Here is a 22,631-nt window from a genome sequence, read left to right on the forward strand (position 1 = left end):
TGAAAAAATTGCGCACATTGTGCACCCGTCTGGGGTCCATTGCTGGACAGAAAAACGGTATAAGCAACATTTCTTTCTCTGATATGGGGAGATGTCTGGCATCACAGACGTAAATCGGAAACTATGGGCATTATAGAACCCACACCCTCCTCTGACTGATGGTCAAAAGCTTTACCACTGCAACGTCCATTTCACCATCATCTTTGATTCCAAGCTGTTGTAGGCAGAGGTGCAAATTGATGCTCCGGGGCCCCAATGCCAATCTCTACCAGGGCCCCCTCTCCTACCATGTGCCATTTATAATACTGGCGTCTTCTTATGTGACAGATGGGCCTTTGGGCCGCCTCAGGCACCGGGGTGTGACTGCTACCTCTGCACCCTCTTGTTTAAGCCTTCATTGTTTCTAAAAATGTTTATAACGCTGAAGTATTAACTAAAAAACTATAGGTAACGAGAGCGACAGTAAAATGCAATTATTATGGGGGAAGTTTCTGAGGTAATAAATGTAAATCCATCACTAAGTTGCCACGTAGAATGAATATGTATGAGTAGATCTGCCTGTATTTCAGGTTTTGTTCATTATATATTAGTTCCTGTCGGCTGATGTGGTTGACAATACAATTTCAGTAAATTACATTCTTATAGGGAGTATTGATAAATAAAAAAAACTGGTTTCCAGATCTGTATCAGTAAACAAAAAATGGTGTCGTGGATCCAAGGTAGACGTCCATGAGGGTCTATGGACAGAGAGGGGGCACGCTGTAGATTGCATTGTTCCCTTCTTGCTGCTGCTCATGCTGTGTGCAGGGTCAGACTGGCCCACCTGAGTATTAGATCATCCTCCGGTGGGCCCAGGCAGTGACTCAGGGCCCCAAATGTTCAGCAGAATACAACCCACACAAAACTGCACCAAACCTGCGTGTGTGATCCTGACTTATGAAATTAGTCACAAATTGCCTATAAGAACTTATTGATGATATATGTCCTGTGTGGAAGGACTCATGCAGCTCTTCAGTATCCTATCCGCATTTCTTGTGGTTAGCGTACTGAACCGTTCACTTCTATGGGGCAATGCACACATCCAGATTTTTTTGCGGATCTCTGTGTCCGTTCCACAAATGATAGAATAGGTCCTATTTTTGTCTGCATTTGCGGTCCGTCTTGCCACTTCTATTTTATGAGACCGCAAAAAATACAGATTACATATGAAAGTCACCCGTTTGCGGTCAGTATGCTGTGGATCTGTTGTTGGGAGACGATTGGAAATCCCGTCCACAACATGTGGTGCTCAGTGTGGCCAACATCTTGGGACCTGAGAATACACCTCAGAAGAGCGGCTATCCAGTCTGCAGACAATTTTGAGAGAAAAATTATTATGTAGACACTATAGCTGGCACTATCATGTAGGCACTATAGCTGGCACTATTATGTAGACACTATAGCTGGCACTATCATGTAGGCACTATAGCTGGCACTATTATGTAGGCACTATAGCTGGCACTATTATGAAAGCACTATAGCTGGCACTATTATGAAGGCACTATAGCTGGCACTATTATGTAGGCACTATAGCTGGCACTATTATGTAGGCACTATAGCTGGCACTATTATGTAGGCACTATAGCTGGCACTATTATGAAGGCACTATAGCTGGCACTATTATGAAGGCACTATAGCAGGCACTATTATGAAGGCACTATAGCTGGCACTATTATGAAAGCACTATAGCTGGCACTATCATGTAGGCACTATAGCTGGCACTATTATATGGGCACTATAGCTGGCACTATTATATGGGCACTATAGCTGGCACTATTATATGGACACTCTAGCTGGCACTATAATATGGGCACTATAGCTGACACTGTTATATGGGCACTATAGCTGGCACTATTATGTAGACACTATAGCTGGCACTATTATGTAGGCACTACAGCTGGCACTATTATATGGGCACTATAGCTGGCACTATTATGAAGGCACTATAGCTGGCACTATTATATGGGCAAGATATCTAGCACTATTATATGGCCACTATAGCTGCCACTATTATATGGGCACTAAAGCTGGCACTGTTATATGGGCACTATAGCTGGCACTATTATGTAGGCACTATAGCTGGCACTATTATATGGGCACTATAGCTGGCACTATTATGAAGGCACTATAGCTGGCACTATTATATGGGCACTATAGCTGGCACTGTTATATGGGCACTATAGCTGGCACTATTATGTAGGCACTATAGCTGGCACTATCATGAAGGCACTATAGCTGGCACTATTATGTAGGCACTATAGCTGGCACTATTATATGGGCACTATAGCTGGCACTATTATGTAGGCACTATAGCTGGCACTATTATATGGGCACTATAGCTGCCACTGTTATATGGGCACTATAGCTGGCACTATTATGTAGACACTATAGGTGGAACTATTATGTAGACACTATAGCTGGCACTATTATATGGGCACTATAGCTGGCACTATTATGTAGGCACTATAGCTGGCACTATTATATGGGCACTATAGCTGGCACTATTATGAAGGCACTATAGATGGAAATATTATATGGGCACTATAGCTGGCACTGTTATATGGGCACTATAGCTGGCACTATTATGTAGGCACTATAACATGAACTATTATGTAGGCACTATAGCTGGCACTATTATGTAGGCACTATAGCTGGCACTATTATATGGGCACTATAGCTGGCACTATTATGTAGGCACTATAGCTTGCACTATTATATGGGCACTATAGCTGGCACTATTATGTAGACACTATAGCTGGCACTATTATGAAGGCACTATAGCTGGCACTATTATGTAGGCACTATAGCTTGCACTATTATATGGGCACTATAGCTGGCACTATTATGTAGACACTATAGCTGGCACTATTATGTAGGCACTATAGCTGGCACTATTATGTTGGCACTATAGCTGGCACTATTATATGGGCACTGTAGCTGGCACTATTATGTAGGCACTATACCTGGCACTATTATGAAGGCACTATAACATGAACTATTATGTAGGCACTATAGCTGGCACTATTATGAAAGCACAATAGCTGGCACTATTATGAAGGCACTATAGCTGGCACTATTATGTAGGCACTATAGCTGGTACTATTATATGGGCACTATAGCTGGCACTAGTATGAAGGCACTATAGCTGGCACTATTATGTTGGCACTATAGCTGGCACTATTATATGGGCACTATAGCAGGCACTATTATGAAGGCACTATAGCTGGCACTATTATATGGGCACTATAGCTGGCACTATTTTGAAGGCACTATAGCTGGCACTATTATGAAGGCACTACAGCTGGCACTATAGCTGGCACTATTATGAAGGCACTATAGCTGGCACTATTATGTAGGCACTATAGCTGTCACTATTATGAAGGCACTATAGCTGGCACTATTATGTAGGCACTATAACGTGAACTATTATGTAGACACTATAGCTGGAACTATTATATGGGCACTATAGCTAGCACTATTATGTGGGCACTATAGCTGGCACTATTATATGGGCACTATAGCTAGCACTATTACGTGGGCACTATAGCTGGCACTATTATGAAAGCACTATAGCAGGCACTATTATGTAGGCACTATAGCAGGCACTATTATGTAGGCACTATAGCTGGCACTATTATGAAGGCACTATAGCAGGCACTATTATGTAGGCACTATAGCAGGCACTATTATGTAGGCACCATAGCAGGCACTATTATGAAGGTACTATAGCAGGCACTATTATGTAGGCACCATAGCAGGCACTATAGCAGGTACTATTATGAAGGCACTATAGCAGGCACTATTATGTAGGCACTATAGCAGGCACTATTATGAAGGCACTATAGCAGGCACTATTATGTAGGCACTATAGCAGGCACTATTATGTAGGCACTATAGCTGGCACTATTATGTAGGCACTATAGCAGGCACTATTATGTAGGCACTATAGCTGGCACTATTATGTAGGCACTATAGCAGGCACTATTATGAAGGCACTATAGCAGGCACTATTATGAAGGCACTATAGCAGGCACTATTATGTAGGCACTATAGCTGGCACTATTATGTAGGCACTATAGCAGGCACTATTATGTAGGCACTATAGCTGGCACTATTATGTAGGCACTATAGCAGGCACTATTATGTAGGCACCATAGCAGGCACTATTATGAAGGCACTATAGCAGGTACTATTATGAAGGCACTATAGCAGGCACTATTATGAAGGCACTATAGCAGGCACTATTATGTAGGCACTATAGCAGGCACTATTATGTAGGCACTATAGCTGGCACTATTATGTAGGCACTATAGCTGGCACTATTATGTAGGCACTATAGCAGGCACTATTATGTAGGCACTATAGCTGGCACTATTATGTAGGCACTATAGCAGGCACTATTATGTAGGCACTATAGCTGGCACTATTATATGGGTGCTATGATGAGGATTTGCATGTGGGTGCAGCTGGAGCTGAAAGGGACCCTTCATTCTAGCGATCGGTGGGCGTCTCAGGATCTGGACAGCACTTATAGCAACTTTTGACATTTTGTTTAAAAATGTTCTCTCATGTCAAACTTTTATGAAATGATGCCAGTCTGGCGATTATCTTATCACCGTGGATTCGTCTTCTGAGACCTCCAGCTACGGCCAGACAATATGTAGTATTACATAAATGAATCCCCTTTAAATAATAGGTACTCTTTAAGGGTAGGTCCAGGTTCACATTGTACATTGTGGGGTGGTCCGCGCCGCAACCTACGAGGGTGACTTAATTATTCTTCATTATTTAAAATGAGAAAGCGCTGCTGCAAAACCACAGAATACAGGACGTGCCACGGTTTAAAAATAAATAAATCATAATTTTCAAACGCCAAAATCAAAGTTTTCTGCTACTCTTTTTAGTATAAGGAAGAGACACAGCAAACCCCAAGTGTGAACTTAGCCTGAATGCTCCATGATTTTATTTTTACCTCAAAGCATTCACAATAACAGGCTGCAATGTCACAAATAATGTTGGACACTTTCTGGCTTCAAACTGTGTTCTGAGGTATATTTCTTGAACAAAACCAAACAAAAAACTAATAATAACAAAAAAAGACAAGAAAAAAAACAATTAACATTTTTGCAAACGTAACCAAAACACAGTGATGAAAGGGTGCATGAGCGCTTGCCAGCTTCAGGCATGGATTCCATTTGCTTCACGTCGCAGTACGTGCCTTCACTCTCCTGTGGATGTCGCTGTTGTTTTGCCCTCAGTTAAGATGGCCACGTTACTATGTGTTTCCCTCATGACGTCAGACGCAGGCCGGTTCTCCGTGTGTGAGTTACTGGGCGGGGCTGACGCGGAGCCTGGAAAGTTTTACTAAGTAGTAGGAGAGTTTTGGCGGCGGTAGGAGCCGGGATTTCTCCATGAAGAAGAGAAAGGTGAGGTGGAGTGTGGTACAGTGGGGCACTGTATGTATTTGGGGGAGGGGAGAGACAGGGACATGGGCGGAGCAGTGCCTCCGGGTTATGGGGTAATGCAGGCATATAAGGTTAATATGGACAGTGAGGTCGATGGGGACCTGATGTAGATGGGGCAGAGAGTGGGGTTATAGTAAAGTTGGGGGGCTTAGATGAGTTGATATATAGGAAATCACTAAGCACTAGGATGATTGGCAGCAATGCTGTGGGAGGGGGCACTGCAGCCATTGGAATTAGGTTTGCAGTCAGTGGAATCTTATGTGAGGTCCTAGTATCAAATATGGAGGAACCGTAGAGATGATGATGCAGGCAGTGGATGGGTTGTAGAGGTGTCAGATGATGATGGAGGCAGAGGATGGGTTGTAGAGGTGTCAGATGATGATGGAGGCAGTGGATGGGTTGTAGAGGTGTCAGATGATGGAGGCAGTGGATGGGTAGTAGAGGTGTCAGATGATGATGGAGGCGGTGGATGGGTTGTAGAGGTGTTAGATGATGATGGAGGCAGAGGATAGGTTGCAGAGGTGTCAGATGATGATGGAGGCAGTGGATGGGTTGTAGAGGTGTTAGATGATGATGGAGGCAGTGGATGGGTAGTAGAGGTGTCAGATGATGATGGAGGCAGTGGATGGGTTGTAGAGGTGTCAGATGATGATGGAGGCAGTGGATAGGTTGTAGAGGTGTCAGATGATGATGGAGGCAGTGGATAGGTTGTAGAGGTGTCAGATGATGATGGAGGCAGTGGATGGGTTGTAGAGGTGTCAGATGATGATGGAGGCAGTGGATGGGTTGTAGAGGTGTCAGATGATGATGGAGGCGGTGGATGGGTTGTAGAGGTGTCAGATGATGATGGAGGCAGTGGATAGGTTGTAGAGGTGTCAGATGATGATGAAGTTAGAGGATGGGTTGTAGAGGTGTCAGATGATGATGGAGGCGGTGGATAGGTTGTAGAGGTGTCAGATAATGGAGGCGGTGGATGGGTTGTAGAGGTGTCAGATGATGGAGGCGGTGGATGGGTTGTAGAGGTGTCAGATAATGGAGGCGGTGGATGGGTTTTAGAGGTGTCCGATGATGATGGAGGCAGTGGATGGATTGTAGAGGTGTCAGATGATGATGGAGGCAGTGGATGGGTAGTAGAGGTGTCATATGATGATGGAGGCGGTGGATGGGTTGTAGAGGTGTCAGATGATAATGGAGGCGGTGGATGTATTGTAGAGGTGTCAGATGATAATGGAGGCGGTGGATGTATTGTAGAGGTGTCAGATGATGATGATGGAGGTTCTGGATGGGTTGTAGTGCTGTCAGATAATGATGGAGGCAGTGGATGGGTAGTAGAGGTGTTAGATGATGATGATGGAGGGGGTGGATGGGTTGTAGAGGTCTCAGATAATGGAGGCGGTGGATGGGTTGTAGAGGTGTCAGATGATGATGGATGCGGTGGATGGGTTGTAGAGGTGTCAGATGATGATGGAGGCGCAGGATGGGTTGTAGAGGTGTCAGATAATGGAGGCGGTGGATGGGTTGTAGAGGTGTCAGACGATGGAGGCGGTGGATGGGATGTTGAGGTGTAAGATGATGATGAAGGCAGTGGATGGGTTGCAGAGGTGTTAGATGATGATGGAGGCAGTTGAATGGGTAGTAGAGGTGTTGGATGATGATGGAGGCAGTGGATCGGTTGTAGAGGTGTCAGATGATGGAGGTGGTGGATCGGTTGTAGAGGTGTGAGATGATCGTAGAGGCAGTTGATGCATTATAGATGTGTCAGATGATGATGGATGGGTTGTAGAGGTGTGAGATGATGATGGAGGCAGTGGATGGGTTGTAGAGGTGTCAGATGATGATGGAGGCGGTGGATGGGTTGTAGAGATGTCAGATGATCGAGGCAGTGGATAGGTTGTAGGGGATTCAGATGATGATGGAGGCAGTGGATGGGTTGTAGAGATGTCAGATGATGGAGGCAGTGGATGGGTTGTAGAGGTGTCAGATGGAGGCAGTGGATAGGTTGTAGAGGTGTCTGGTGATGATGGAGACAGTGGATGAGATGTAGAGGTGTCAGATGATGATGGATGCAGTGGATGGGTAGTAGAGGTGTTAGATGATGATGAAGGCGGTGGATAGGTTCTAGAGGTGTCAGATGAAGTGTATGGGTTGTAGAGGTGTCTGATAAAGATGGAGGCAGTGGATGGGTTGTATGGGTGTCAGATAATGATGAGGCAGTGGATGGGTTGTAGAGGTGTCAGATGATGATGATTGAGGCGGTGGATGGGATGTAGAGGTGTCAGATGATGATGGAGGCAGTGGATGGGTTGTAGAGGTGTCAGATGATGGTGGAGGTGGTGGATGGGTAGTAGAGGTGTCAGATGATGATGATGGAGGCGGTGGATGGGTTGTAGAGGTGTCAGATGATGATGGAGGCGGTGGATGGGTAGTATAGGTGTCAGATGATGATGGAGGCGGTGGATGGCTTGTAGAGGTGTCAGATGATGATGGAGTCAGCGGATGGGATCCAGGGGTGCCAGATGATGACAGAGGCAGTAGATGGAAGGGTTGAAGAGGGGTCAGATGATGATGGAGGTAGTGGATGGGTTGTAGAGGTGTCAGATGATGATGGAGGCGGTGGATAGGTTGTAGAGGTGTCAGATGATGATGGAGGCGGTGGATGGGTTGTAGAGATGTCAGATGATCGAGGCAGTGGATAGGTTGTAGGGGATTCAGATGATGATGAAGGCAGTGGATGGGTTGTAGAGGTGTCAGATGATGGAGGCAGTGGATGGGTTGTAGATGGTTCAGATGATGGAGGCAGTGGATGGGTTGTAGATGGTTCAGATGATGGAGGCAGTGGATAGGTTGTAGAGGTGTCAGATGATGATGGAGGCAGTGGATAGGTTGTAGAGGTGTCAGATGATGATGGAGGCAGTGGATGGGTTGCAGAGTTGTTAGATGATGATGGAGGCAGTGGATGGGTAGTAGAGGTGTTGGATGATGATGGGGGCGGTGGATAGGTTGTAGAGGTGTCAGATGATGATGGTGGAGGCGGTGGATGGGTAGTAGAGGTGTCCAATGATGATGAAGGCAGTGGATGGGTTATAGAGGTGTCCAATGATGATGGTGGCAGAGGATGGGTTGTAGAGGTGTCAGATGATGATGGAGGCAGTGGATGGGTTATAGAGGTGCCATGATGAAGGCAGTGGATGTGTTGTAGAGGTGTCAGATGATGATGGAGGCAGTGGATGGGTTGCAGAGGTGTCAGATGATGATGAAGGCAGTGGATGGGTTATAGAGGTGCCATGATGATGAAGGCAGTGGATGTGTTGTAGAGGTGTCCAATGATGATGGAGGCAGTGAATGTGTTGTAGAGGTGTCAGATGATGATGATTAAGGCAGTGGATGGGTAGTAGAGGTGTCAGATTATGGAGGCAGTGGGTGAGTTGTCTGTGTGACAGTAGATCAGCGGATAGAGTTGGGGTGTGGGAAGGTGAAAAGTGAATATTCCAAGGGGGTTTGTAATAACGATTGGGATTATTTAGGGTGTTGAGTAAAGAGGACAGTGGGTAAAGACAGTCGTGTATGTTCACCAAGACCATCGATTGTCTTATGAGTCCCAACATTAAACTGTAGTAGGGAACTAAAAACCTTACATAGAAAGTTGGATCAAGGAGAACACTCGTGTCAATCATGTGTACGCTTTCACAAACCCAACTGTTTTATCCAGAGGAGGCAAAATAAACTCCCCTGGGCGATTTTTACCTACTTTCCCTTTTTCAATCAGAACTAGTCATGAGATAAGTGCTACTCTTACTGTAAAGAATCCTTCCCTATATTGAAAATGTTTGGTGTATTTCGCAAAATGTTCTTTCTGAATTGCTGTCTTTATTCCCATTAACATTAGGAGCAAGTGATATTTAGCACGTAGGTTCTAGGGAAATAGTGGTTGCACGTATAGCGGTCGGTATGAAAGCAAGTATTATAGGAATCCCTGATTTACATGAGGATTCATGGGGAGTATTTGGAAGTCATAGTGGAATCTTTGTCCTGTCTGGTGTAGAGCTGAGATCAGACACCGCTATATAAACCTTATCCTGGGATGTGCAGATAAATGCCAGACAATTCTGTAATGCTGGGGATTTCACTGCTGTAATAATGTATTAGTCAGTTATACATCCCAAAATATTATAATAACAACCTTCATTTATGCAACACCAACATATTCTGCAGTACATTACTATGTTCTTAAAATAAAACATCTATCTCATATTCTATCTATCTATCTATCTATCTATCATATCTATCTATCTATCTCATATCTATCTATCTATCTATCTATCTATCTCATATCTATCTATCTCATATCTATCTATCTCATATCTATCTATCTATCTATCTATCTATCTATCTATCTATCTATCTATCTCATCTATCTATCTATCTATCTATCTATCTATCTATCTATCTATCTATCTATCTATCTATCTATCTATCTATCTATCTATCTATCTATCTATCTATCTATCTATCTATCTATCTATCTATCTATCTATCTATCTATCTATCTATCTATCTATCTATCTATCTATCTATCTATCATATCTATCTATCTATCTATCATATCTATCTCATATCTATCTCTCTATCTCATATCTATCTATCTATCTATCTATCTATCTATCAATCACATATCTATCTATCTCATATCTATCTATCTATCTATCTATCTATCTATCTATCTATCTATCACATATCTATCTATCTATCACATATCTATCTATCTATCTCATATCTATCTCTCTATCTCATATCTATCTATCTATCTATCTATCTATCTATCTATCTATCTATCTATCTATCACATATCTATCTATCTATCTATCTATCTATCTATCTATCTATCTATCTATCTATCTATCTATCTATCTATCACATATCTATCTATCTATCACATATCTATCTATCTATCACATATCTATCTATCTATCTCATATCTATCTATCTATCTATCTCCTATCTATCAATCACATCTCTATCTATCACATATCTATCTATCTATCTATCTATCTATCTATCACATATCTATCTATCTATCTATCTATCTCCTATTTATTTTCTGCGTCTTCGTTGTTAACCTGCATTTTTTCTCAAATTTAGAAGATCACCAATAAATCAAAGTCCTAGTCGTCCTCTAGTCAAAATTCTTAAAAATTGTATTCAATCATTTCTTCATTATATCATTTTCTGGGCAAGCTGGGTGGCCACCAATATGGCTGCAGTAATCGTCCCTACAGGATTTGTCACTCCGATTTTAAAGAATCCTGAATGGCAAGTTTTCTCTTATATTGGTATCCTGTCCTTAGGATAGGTCAGAAATATCAGCTCAGTGAGGGTCTGACCCCCGGCACCCCCAACAACCTGACTAAAGGGGCTGCAGCGGCCTCTTCATAGTTTATTAGGCATATCGCGGTCTCCCTGTGGTTGCAGTTTTCTGGGGGCTCCACAATGGCAGGTACAACTTCCAGTTACAGTAGGAAGTGCAGCTCTCGAGCACAAACTGTCTAAATTTTCACATGCCCAAGAACAGGTCCAGTTTCCCAAAGTTCACCACATTCTTTACTGTAAGGTGCCTTACAGTGGAAACAACCAAATTTATTCTTAGAATTTGTTTCCAGTTAACAGATGGGGTGCGATGCTCGGCTCGGCAAAAATCTCAAAATTGCTCGACCGCACAGCAATCCTCCGATGATGAAGCTGTAATCTGCAACTCTGAAAAGTCTGCAAAGAAAGGATGTCTGGTAAGTATACTGGGGTGTGTAGAAATATGCAACAGAGCCCCTGATGCAGCATGTGAACAAAGCCTTATACTTGCAATCTCTCCAGTTCAAACTTGAAGAGGTTTAAGGACTAGATGTACAAAAAAATATATATATATATATATATATTCACTGACCGCAAGCAGAGATGGCTCATTATAGTGCATGAGTGCAAGAGCTCTCTATTATAATGGTCCACACTATGTTAGTTAGACCAGATCTGCACAGGTTTTCACCTTCTGGATGCGAACAAGAATGTTTCCATTCACTGACAGAAAGCAGAGATCTTGAAATTGGTGCAGCATTTAAATCATAAATCATATTCAAAAGTTGCAGAACTTTTCATTATTCAATGTTTTTAACCTTTATTAAGTGGAAAATCCCTTTAAGTTTGCAATGGAGGTATTGCAAGAGTTACAGTATGGTGCAAATAAGGGATTTTGATGGATGAGGATACGGTTAACGGTTAGGAACAGTCTAGTCGGTAGATACATTCTAGTCGGTGATCCCACGCTGGTGGTTCTCTTGATAATACCAGCTGATCAAGAGGGGGAGGGAAAGCAGCAAGACTCGTTCAAATGACCCCTATAATGTAGCAAAGCAAATAGTGTCATGTGTCCACGTAGGATTCCTTATAAATTCTATATCTGATTTGTTTCAGGCATCATCCCGCGAAGCTTCCGATAGGAATCGATCAAAAAAGATTATATGTGACCAGAACAGTGGACTACCAAGCAATAGCACCAGGAGATGTACTAAAACTGGTACTCGGGGAAAGGTCCGAGGCAGGAGGTGCCCAAAGGTGACGGTCAGCAACCGTGTGTCTGCCCGTCAGGTGTCCAGGGCCAGTGACTACGCTTCATATCATGGGTTGACGGACGACAGCGGCGATGGTATGGTATTGTCAGGAGCGGCACATCCAGACGGTAGAGGTGTTTACACAGACAACAGTCCCTTTTTCGATGAAGACAGCAACCAGCCAATGCCACTCGGGAGATTCTTTGAAAACGCAGACCTCATGCAGGTAAGACTTCAGGGTCAGACTACACACACAGTTGTTTGTAGTCTGTAACCGTGGAGACACATAGGTCGGCATTTTATGAGATTTCTTCTGGGGTGACAATTAAGGTAAATTATTATTTTTTTATTAATATTACGCCAACATTTTCTGCAGTCCTATACAGAAGTTGTCATTACCCACTGACTGTACCGCGTGAATACAGTCTTACCGTATCAATGGAGACTTGTGTATTTGGATATAATCTGATTTCTTTGACACTTAGGACTTTCCACCGGTTGCTACATCCTGTGCTTCTATGAGCAGACGAGAACTGAGGAACCTCCACTTCAGAGCTAAGGAGGAAGATGATGAGGAGGAGGATGAAGGCCTGAATAATGAAGATACTATTTAAGTAAGTGATTAGTCTATATAGGGTATCACCGAACCAGAATATATTTCTATATTGTGAAAAGACTAAACGAAACAGAAAAACATACACACACTGTAGGGTACACTAGATTACATATCAGGACATACACATACTGTAGGGTACACTAGATTACATATCAGGACATACACACACTGTAGGGTACACTAGATTACATATCTGGACATACACACACTGTAGGATACACTAGATCACACCTCAGGACATACACACACTGTAGGATACACTAGATTACATATCAGGACATACACATACTGTAGGGTACACTAGATTACATATCGGGTCATACACATACTGTAGGATACACTAGATTACATCTCTGGACATACACATACTGTAGGGTACACTAGATTACATATCTGGACATACACACACTGTAGGATACACTAGATTACATCTCTGGACATACACATACTGTAGGGTACACTAGATTACATATCTGGACATACACACACTGTAGGGTACACTAGATTACATATCAGGACATACACATACTGTAGGGTACACTAGATTACATATCGGGTCATACACATACTGTAGGATACACTAGATTACATCTCTGGACATACACATACTGTAGGGTACACTAGATTACATCTCAGGATATACACACACTGTAGGGTAAACTAGATTACATCTCAGGACATACACACACTGTAGGATACACTAGATTACATATCTGGACATACACACACTGTAGGGTACACTAGATTACATATCTGGACATACACACACTGTAGGGTACACTAGATTACATCTCAGGATATACACACACTGTAGGGTAAACTAGATTACATCTCAGGACATACACACACTGTAGGATACACTAGATTACATATCTGGACATACACACACTGTAGGGTACACTAGATTACATATCTGGACATACACATACTGTAGGGTACACTAGATTACATATCAGGACATACACATACTGTAGGGTACACTAGATTACATCTCAGGACATACACACACTGTAGGGTACATTAGATTACATATCTGGACATACACATACTGTAGGTTACACTAGATTACATCTCTGGACATACACATACTGTAGGATACACTAGATTACATCTCAGGACATACACACACTGTAGGATACACTAGATTACATCTCTGGACATACACATACTGTAGGGTACACTAGATTACATCTCTGGACATACACATACTGTAGGGTACACTAGATTACATATCTGGACATACACATACTGTAGGATACACTAGATTACATATCAGGACATACACATACTGTAGGGTACACTAGATTACATATCAGGACATACACATACTGTAGGGTACACTAGATTACATATCAGGACATACACATACTGTAGGGTACACTAGATTACATATCAGGACATACACATACTGTAGGGTACACTAGATTACATCTCAGGACATACACACACTGTAGGGTACACTAGATTACATATCTGGACATACACACACTGTAGGGTACACTAGATTACATCTCTGGACATACAAATACTGTAGGGTACACTAGATTACATCTCTGGACATACACATACTGTAGGGTACACTAGATTACATCTCTGGACATACAAATACTGTAGGGTACACTAGATTACATCTCAGGACATACACACACTGTAGGGTACACTAGATTACATCTCAGGACATACACACACTGTAGGGTACACTAGATTACAACTCAGGACATACACACACTGTAGGGTACACTAGATTACATCTCAGGACATACACTGTAAGGTACACTAGATGACATCTCTGGACATACACACACTGTAGGGTACACTAGATTACATATCTGGACATACACATACTGTAGGGTACACTAGATTACATCTCTGGACATACACATACTGTAGGGTACACTAGATTACATATCTGGACATACACATACTGTAGGGTATACTAGATTACATATCGGGACATACACATACTGTAGGGTATACTAGATTACATATCGGGACTAGGGATGTCACGATACCAGAATTTGGACTTCGATACCGATACTTCATTTAGTATTGCGATTTCGATACCAATTTCGATACTTTTGGCAACAGTAATAAAAAAAAAATTCTTCCATTTTCTGATGTGCGGCGCGACGTGTGATGAATTTTGAATGCGCCTCACATTAATAGTAATTAATCCCATCATGTTTCTCAGTCATATTGGGTTAATGTGCGAGGTACATGATGGGGTTAATTACTATTAATGTGAGGAACATGGAGGGTAAATTCATCGCGCCTCACATTAATAAGTGAATGAAAGCCGTGTTTATTTCATTTTTTACAGCGCACACATCATAAATGATGCAAAAACATTGTTGTCCGCGCCATTACTGAATGTGTGTATTTTATGTATTGAGACTTATTTTAATGTTTATTGTAAAAAAGGTGAATGTGTATTTTTTTTTAATTTTAACAATACTTTGTTTTTACTTTATTTTTAAACTTTAATGTACTGACATATATCAGATATGTGCCAGTACATCAGACTGTGGACGGATAACACAGACATATATCAGATATGTGCCAGTACATTAGCCTGTGGACGGATAACACAGACATATATCAGATATGTGCCAGTACATTAACCTGTGGACAGATAATACACAGGCAGTTGTTAGGACATACCCAAGTATGTCCTAACAACATGAAATATGGTAAGACAGCCCTGGGGTCCGTCAATAGACCCTGGGCTGTCTGCCCATATATGGTATGGCTCTCGATCACGTCACAGGAATTCCCTGTGACGCGATCCAGGGGCATCCCCCCTTCTCACTTTCCCCTGAATGCTGCAGTCAGCTGTGATCGCAGCATTCAGGAGAACAGCGGCGGAGATGAGAGGTTTCTCTGATCTCCGCCGTTATAGAGCGGGGCTGCGGCTGTGTAATACAGTCATTGCCCCGCTCCTGACAGGAAGTGCGTGCGCGGTCAGCATGAGGAGGTGCGGCCGGCGCTGCACTAATGAGCGGCAGTTCAGGCACTGAGGACAGAACATGGGGGTGTTTTGTGGTGCGCCCGCCATGTTCTGTCTTCAGTGTCGCTGCTCATTAGTGCAGCGCCGGCCGCATCGCATCATCCTGACCCCGCGCACATGTCATGACTCAGGAGCGGGGCTGTGGCTGAATTACACAGCCGCAGCCGCGCTCACATACATTCATTACTATACTGAGCTGTGCGGCTGCGCAGCTCAGTATCGAAATACAGGAAATAGCGGTATCGAACAGTTTAGGGATGCACAGTATCGAAGTTTCGATGCACCGTGCATCCCTAATCGGGACATACACATACCGTAGGGTACACTAGATTACATCTCAGGACATACACATACTGTAGGATACACTAGATTACATATCTGGACATACACACACTGTAGGATACACTAGATCACACCTCAGGACATACACACACTGTAGGGTACACTAGATCACACCTCAGGACATACACATACTGTAGGGTAAACTAGATTACATCTCAGGACATACACACACTGTAGGGTACACTAGATCACATCTCAGGACATACACATACTGTAGGGTAAACTAGATTACATCTCAGGACATACACATACTGTAGGATACACTAGATTACATATCTGGACATACACATACTGTAGGGTACACTAGATTACATCTCTGGACATACACATACTGTAGGATACACTAGATCACACCTCAGGACATACACATACTGTAGGGTACACTAGATTACATATCTGGACATACACATACTGTAGGATACACTAGATCACACCTCAGGACATACACATACTGTAGGGTACACTAGATTACATATCTGGACATACACATACTGTAGGATACACTAGATCACACCTCAGGACATACACATACTGTAGGGTAAACTAGATTACATATCTGGACATACACATACTGTAGGGTACACTAGATCACGTCTCAGGACATACACACACTGTAGGGTACACTAGATCACATCTCAGGACATACACATACTGTAGGGTAAACTAGATTACATATCTGGACATACACATACTGTAGGATACACTAGATTACATCTCTGGACATACACATACTGTAGGGTACACTAGATTACATATCTGGACATACACATACTGTAGGGTACACTAGATCACACCTCAGGACATACACACACTGTAGGGTACACTAGATTACATATCTGGACATACACATACTGTAGGATACACTAGATCACACCTCAGGACATACACATACTGTAGGGTACACTAGATTACATATCTGGACATACACATACTGTAGGATACACTAGATCACACCTCAGGACATACACACACTGTAGGGTACACTAGATCACATCTCAGGACATACACATACTGTAGGGTACACTAGATTACATCTCAGGACATACACACACTGTAGGGTACACTAGATTACATCTCAGGATATACACACACTGTAGGGTAAACTAGATTACATCTCAGGACATACACACACTGTAGGATACACTAGATTACATATCTGGACATACACACACTGTAGGGTACACTAGATTACATATCTGGACATACACATACTGTAGGGTACACTAGATTACATATCTGGACATACGCATACTGTAGGGTACACTAGATTACATATCTGGGCATACGCATACTGTAGGGTACACTAGATTACATCTCAGGACATACACATACTGTAGGGTACACTAGATTACATATCTGGACATACACACACTGTAGGGTACACTAGATTACATATCAGGACATACACACACTGTAGGATACACTAGATTACATCTCAGGACATACACATACTGTAGGGTACACTAGATTACATCTCAGGACATACACACACTGTAGGGTACACTAGATTACATCTCAGGATATACACACACTGTAGGGTAAACTAGATTACATCTCAGGACATACACACACTGTAGGATACACTAGATTACATATCTGGACATACACACACTGTAGGGTACACTAGATTACATATCTGGACATACACACACTGTAGGGTACACTAGATTACATATCTGGACATACGCATACTGTAGGGTATACTGTATGATGTGCATATATACCGTAGGGTTACAAACCTATATTATAGTTCAGAGCTGCATTCACAATTCTGCAGGCTTCAGAGCTGAAATCTCCCAACATTTTTGATCATTCGCTTGAATTTTTTTCTTTTCCCCATTTATTTCCAGAACTGCATATATATTTCTGCTGAGCTCCTGTGGCCGTGGGTAGTGAGTGCATTGTGGCAGATCAGATGACTGCTACACAGCTAGAGCTGAGCTGTTAGGTCACATGTAAGACAGCAGAGTAAAGGTGACCGTGACCCCCAGTCTGTTTCCAAGGGTAACCATAACAATTTTGACAGCAGCTCTGGATGTAAATGGGGAAAGAGATGATGCAACTTAACATCAGTACAAGAAAGCATGATGAATTTTGTATGCTTGTCAGTGATTTCTGTACAGATGTAGCAGAGCTGAATTTTTTCAGGAATACATTTGGCATCTCATTGTAATATCATGTTGTTTTTTTTACATAGGACTGCTGAAAAGTGTAATCCAGCTTATGAATCGGCGAGGTTTCATTTGTTTATCTTCCTGTTTTTCAGGTGCCGCTATTTTGCAGCCAGGACACTGGATTGGACCCACTACCTACTGCTTATTACAAACACACAAACTGTGTTCAAGCCAAAGTGCTTTTATGTGTATATAAACCGAGAAGATCCACATCCTTGTAATTATTTTTAGGATGTGAGTGGAGGGCGAGTGTTAACCCGTCCCATAACACTTGGGTTTTTTGTTGCCATTGGAATAAACCCCATACCTTATAGTGGTGGTACCCCCGCTGATAGGAGTACCAATATTAAGCTTCAAAGCCACACACAGGGATGTGTAATTTATATTAAATTGTTTATGTACATTACGTTTCTTCCTTTTTATATCTGTAACGTTTAAAGGTGCTGAAAATATTAAAAATGGGGGAACAAGAATGTGAATGGCCAAGAAACAGCTGGAAGGTCACAGGATTGGTACTCAAGATGCTCAAGTGTTGTGGGAGTCAAAGGACGTTGCGTGGCACCGTATAGGGGCCATGATTGTTATGTTAAAAACAAAAACATGGTCCGATGTAGTAGAGCTGAGTTTGACAGTTGCCACATCCCTCTTATATCTGCTTAGTCTAAGACTTGATTGACAAAGTCTGCTCTGCTACATCTTTACACAATGTGATCATGCATTCAAATGGAAGTTTTGAAGAATATGTTTTTCGTTTGCCTTGTAAAGACATGACACAATGATTGACGCTGTTAAATAGAATAATCAACGATGTAGCAGAGCTGAGTTGGCTGTACGGATCGATGTGCTATGATATCACACTGTGTTATCTGTGGTTTCCCAGCTGACTGCAAGTTCACCTACTGCATGATCTCAGGAGGTTAACACTAGATCCAGGAGAAACAGTCAAATGACAAACTCAGCTCTGCTGTATCTTTGTGTGTGTATATATTTACTCTGTTATTTGTATTGGCTTTAATAAATATGTGACTAATGTTAGCGTTTGCATGTAAAAGTTACGGAACGCTTAGGTACAGTGGTCCCCTCCATGGTTGTCTCTTACATTCATAAGCCTGACGGCGAAAAGCTTTAATATTTGTGTACAGATATAGCAGGAGTGAAGTGCTCAAAAGTTGTCACCTGATTCCAGGTCCTGTGTTGCTAGGCAACAATGCCAATCAGCACAGCATCAACTGTAGGTAAATTGAGCTCAAGAAAAGATTCATAAAACTGTCTAACATAAAAGCTGTCTGTTGCCCATAGCAACCAATCACATTGCAGCTTTAATTTTTCCAGAGCAACATGGGAAATGAAAGCTCAGCTCTGATTGGTTGCTACATAGTTTTGGTAAGTGAGATCCAATAAGGGAGATTTATAAAACTGTCTAACATAAAAAACTGTCCGTGTCCCGTTGCAACCAATCACCATGCAGCTTTTATTTCCTATAGTTCTCTTGAAAATTGAAGGCTTCGCTGTGATTGGTTGCTATGGGCAACAAAGACAGATTTTATGTTAGACCGTTTTATAAATCTTCCTCATTTATGGTAACTGTCTTGCAACCAATCAGCTCAGCTTTAATTTTTGAAACTGCTCCGGAAAAATGAAAGCTGTGCGGTGATTGGTTGCTATGGGCAACAGGCAGTTTTTAGGTTAGACAGTAGTTTTCATGAATGGCACCTGGTATGTATATTTCCCCGATGTTATACAGTCACGACTACTCATCATTTATAACAACCACTCCTGTTCATGAAAGTGTCTATTATTCGAATCGCGTGATCGTGATCCTCCATTCTCTTTGCTACCTCTGGTCTAGTGGTCCCCAACCTGTCTCTCCAGCTATTGGGGGATCATTGCTCTAATCCATCCCTAAATGACCCTTGTGTTTTGGCATATCACTTTGGTATAAAATGTTATATGCATGTCTTCTAATATGGTCACATCCTCCATTAAAGCGGGATGGCACTGCCACCTGTGCCTTGGATTGTGATATTCTGCGAGCCACCCCCACTGCCTTGGCACTGTATTGCCTGTATATGAATGCAATGGGTGGGTTGTCCCGTAGTGTCGGCAGACGCTCGGTAGGTGCCGCCGCAGCAATTCTGCCTTCAGGGCTGCAGGTGACGCCACAGCCTAAGGTAGTGCAATTACATAATGAGTGTATTAATGCCTGATTAGGTGCCATGTTAATTGCTTCATGAATTTAATGTAAGGTGAAGCTCAATTTAGGGTGACCGTTGCTGAAATTGTGGAGCATACATGTAATTGGCAAAACGCCCTTTGTAGAATACAGATTATTAGCCCAGGGAGAAAAAAAAATTATAATATTCTGGCGCCCGCGTGTCACCATCATAGTTCACTTCTTGTGATGTAGAATCAATGACAAATATGTTCAAGAGGAAAAAAAGAAACCTGCGTATTGACTACATAGAGGAGGGGTCCCTGCTCAGGATCCCCCTCTGAGACAGAACGAGAGCCACTAAGTATTAGCAGGTCCCGCTCTGGTGGACCAAGTCCGTCCATTTATTACAGCTCATCATGGGGGAAGGGGATTCAGAAGCCGGACCCGGCTGCAAGACGATGTAGCTAGCGAGCGCAAACTGCCCCTTAAGTGCCAATCCTGCCCCTGTGACTCCCTAAATACAAGGCAGAACCATAAAGCCACAGGGGTGTAGCTATAGGGGGGGGGGGCAGAGGGAGCAGTCACACTCGGCCCTGGAGCCTGAGTGGCCCAAAAGCCCCTCAGCCACATAAGACACAGTATAATAAATAGTATATGGTTGGTGGCGACCCTGCTATAGCTCTTGCAATGGGGGCCCGGACCTTAAGGTTACGCCTCTGGAGCCACACATTGTTACTTGAGCCAACTCGGCTCTGCTGTATGGCTGAAGTGTCTTACAGATGGGCTGCCACGAATATTCAGTTGCATATATAATGTGCTATTTTCTTGCTCCAATTGCAAACACGAGGGCAATTGCACCCTCAGTTCAGTAGGGCAACACATGATACCCATCTTAGTAACATCCTTAAAAGCCATAACTATTCTGTTCTTATTATAACAGGGCTTCTAATATTTCCATCAAACCCATTTTGCTTTTGTACCTTTTTACATTTGATTTCTAAAAGTAATGGAGATCTCAGCCGTCCGTTTTACTCTTTATTGTACGTTATATATTGTGTTAAACGTTAACGCCTTTAAAAATTAAAAACCGATCGTGAAAAATGGCTCTTGTTCTTATTGATTGACCATTTGTTTGTAGGTCTGTGAAGTCAATCGTTCCTATTGAATGGACAACCCAGAAGTCATGGGTCATAAATTTAAAGGGGTTGTCCATTTTCTTCTAGAAACAGTGCAATTCATAGGCTGTGTAGTTTGTATGGTGCAGAGTTGTAATACCAGACACAGCCCATGAACAAGAGAGGAGCTGTTTCCAGAAAAAGCTGATCTGACCGAGTTGGATACTGCAGAAGTAAGTATGGATGCAGGATAGATACTGTATGTCAGATTGTCTTCTAACACTTTGGGATTCTGTCACTTTGCATGAAACCTGGGAACTGAAGTATCAACAGTCACAAGTGATTAACATCATATCTGCCAATGTAGTTAGGGCACTTATAATGTGGTGACAGAGCCTCTATCTCCTACATAAGGAGATCGGCGCTATAATGTAGGTGACAGTAGTGCTTTTTATTTAAAAAAAAAACGATCTATTTTCACCACTTTATTAGCGATTTTAGATTTATGCTAATGAGTTGCTTAATGCCCAAGTGGGCGTGTTTTTACTTTAGACCAAGTGGGCGTTATACAGAGGAGTGTATGACGCTGACCAATCAGTGACCAATCAGCGTCATGCACTCCATTCATTTACTCAGCGCATAGGGATCCTTTTAGATCACTATGTGCTGTCTTATACTAACACATTAACGATACTGAAGTGTTTAGACAGTGAATAGACATTCCACGGGATGTCTATTCACAATCTCTGCACTTCGTTATTGTTTCTGTGGTAGTTACAGCAGAGGAAGCGTGATCTCGTTGTTACCGGTCATTTACAGCATAATCTCGCGAGATTACGCTTCCTCTGCTGTAACTACCACAAAAACAGTAACAAAGTGCAGAGATTGTGAATAGACATCCCGTGGAATGTCTATTCACTGTCTAAACACTTCAGTATTGTTAATGTGTTAGTATAAGACAGCACATACTTATCGAACAGGATCCCTATGCGCAGAGTAAATGAATGGAGAGAAGTGCATGAGGCTGATTGGTCACTGATTGGTCAGCGTCATACACTCCTCCTATACAACGCCCACTTGGTCTAAAGTAAAAACCCGCCCAGTTGGGCATTAAGCAACTCA

General features: G+C 42.5%; 1 protein-coding gene across 1 annotated transcript; it reads left to right on the forward strand.

The window, feature by feature from the left end:
* Positions 1 to 5,299: 5,299 nt before the first annotated feature.
* Positions 5,300 to 21,497, forward strand: C10H1orf174 (chromosome 10 C1orf174 homolog). Its single transcript, XM_075839489.1, has 5 exons — positions 5,300 to 5,465; positions 11,162 to 11,284; positions 11,964 to 12,326; positions 12,586 to 12,714; positions 18,332 to 21,497. The coding sequence occupies exons 1-4, from the start codon at positions 5,451 to 5,453 to the stop codon at positions 12,712 to 12,714; spliced, it is 630 nt and encodes a 209-aa protein (XP_075695604.1). The 5' UTR covers positions 5,300 to 5,450; the 3' UTR covers positions 18,332 to 21,497.
* The last annotated feature ends 1,134 nt before the right edge of the window (positions 21,498 to 22,631 follow it).

Source organism: Rhinoderma darwinii, chromosome 10 (genome assembly GCF_050947455.1).
Source record: "Rhinoderma darwinii isolate aRhiDar2 chromosome 10, aRhiDar2.hap1, whole genome shotgun sequence".
In the NCBI taxonomy this organism is placed as follows: domain Eukaryota; kingdom Metazoa; phylum Chordata; class Amphibia; order Anura; family Rhinodermatidae; genus Rhinoderma; species Rhinoderma darwinii.

What these genes read in the sequence shown, in the direction of transcription:
- C10H1orf174 (XM_075839489.1), top strand. An exon ending in CTGCAAAGAAAGGATGTCTG is followed by an intron (nt 11,285 to 11,963) that starts GTAAGTATACTG and finishes GATTTGTTTCAG; the next exon opens with GCATCATCCCGCGAAGCTTC. An exon ending in AAAACGCAGACCTCATGCAG is followed by an intron (nt 12,327 to 12,585) that starts GTAAGACTTCAG and finishes TTTGACACTTAG; the next exon opens with GACTTTCCACCGGTTGCTAC.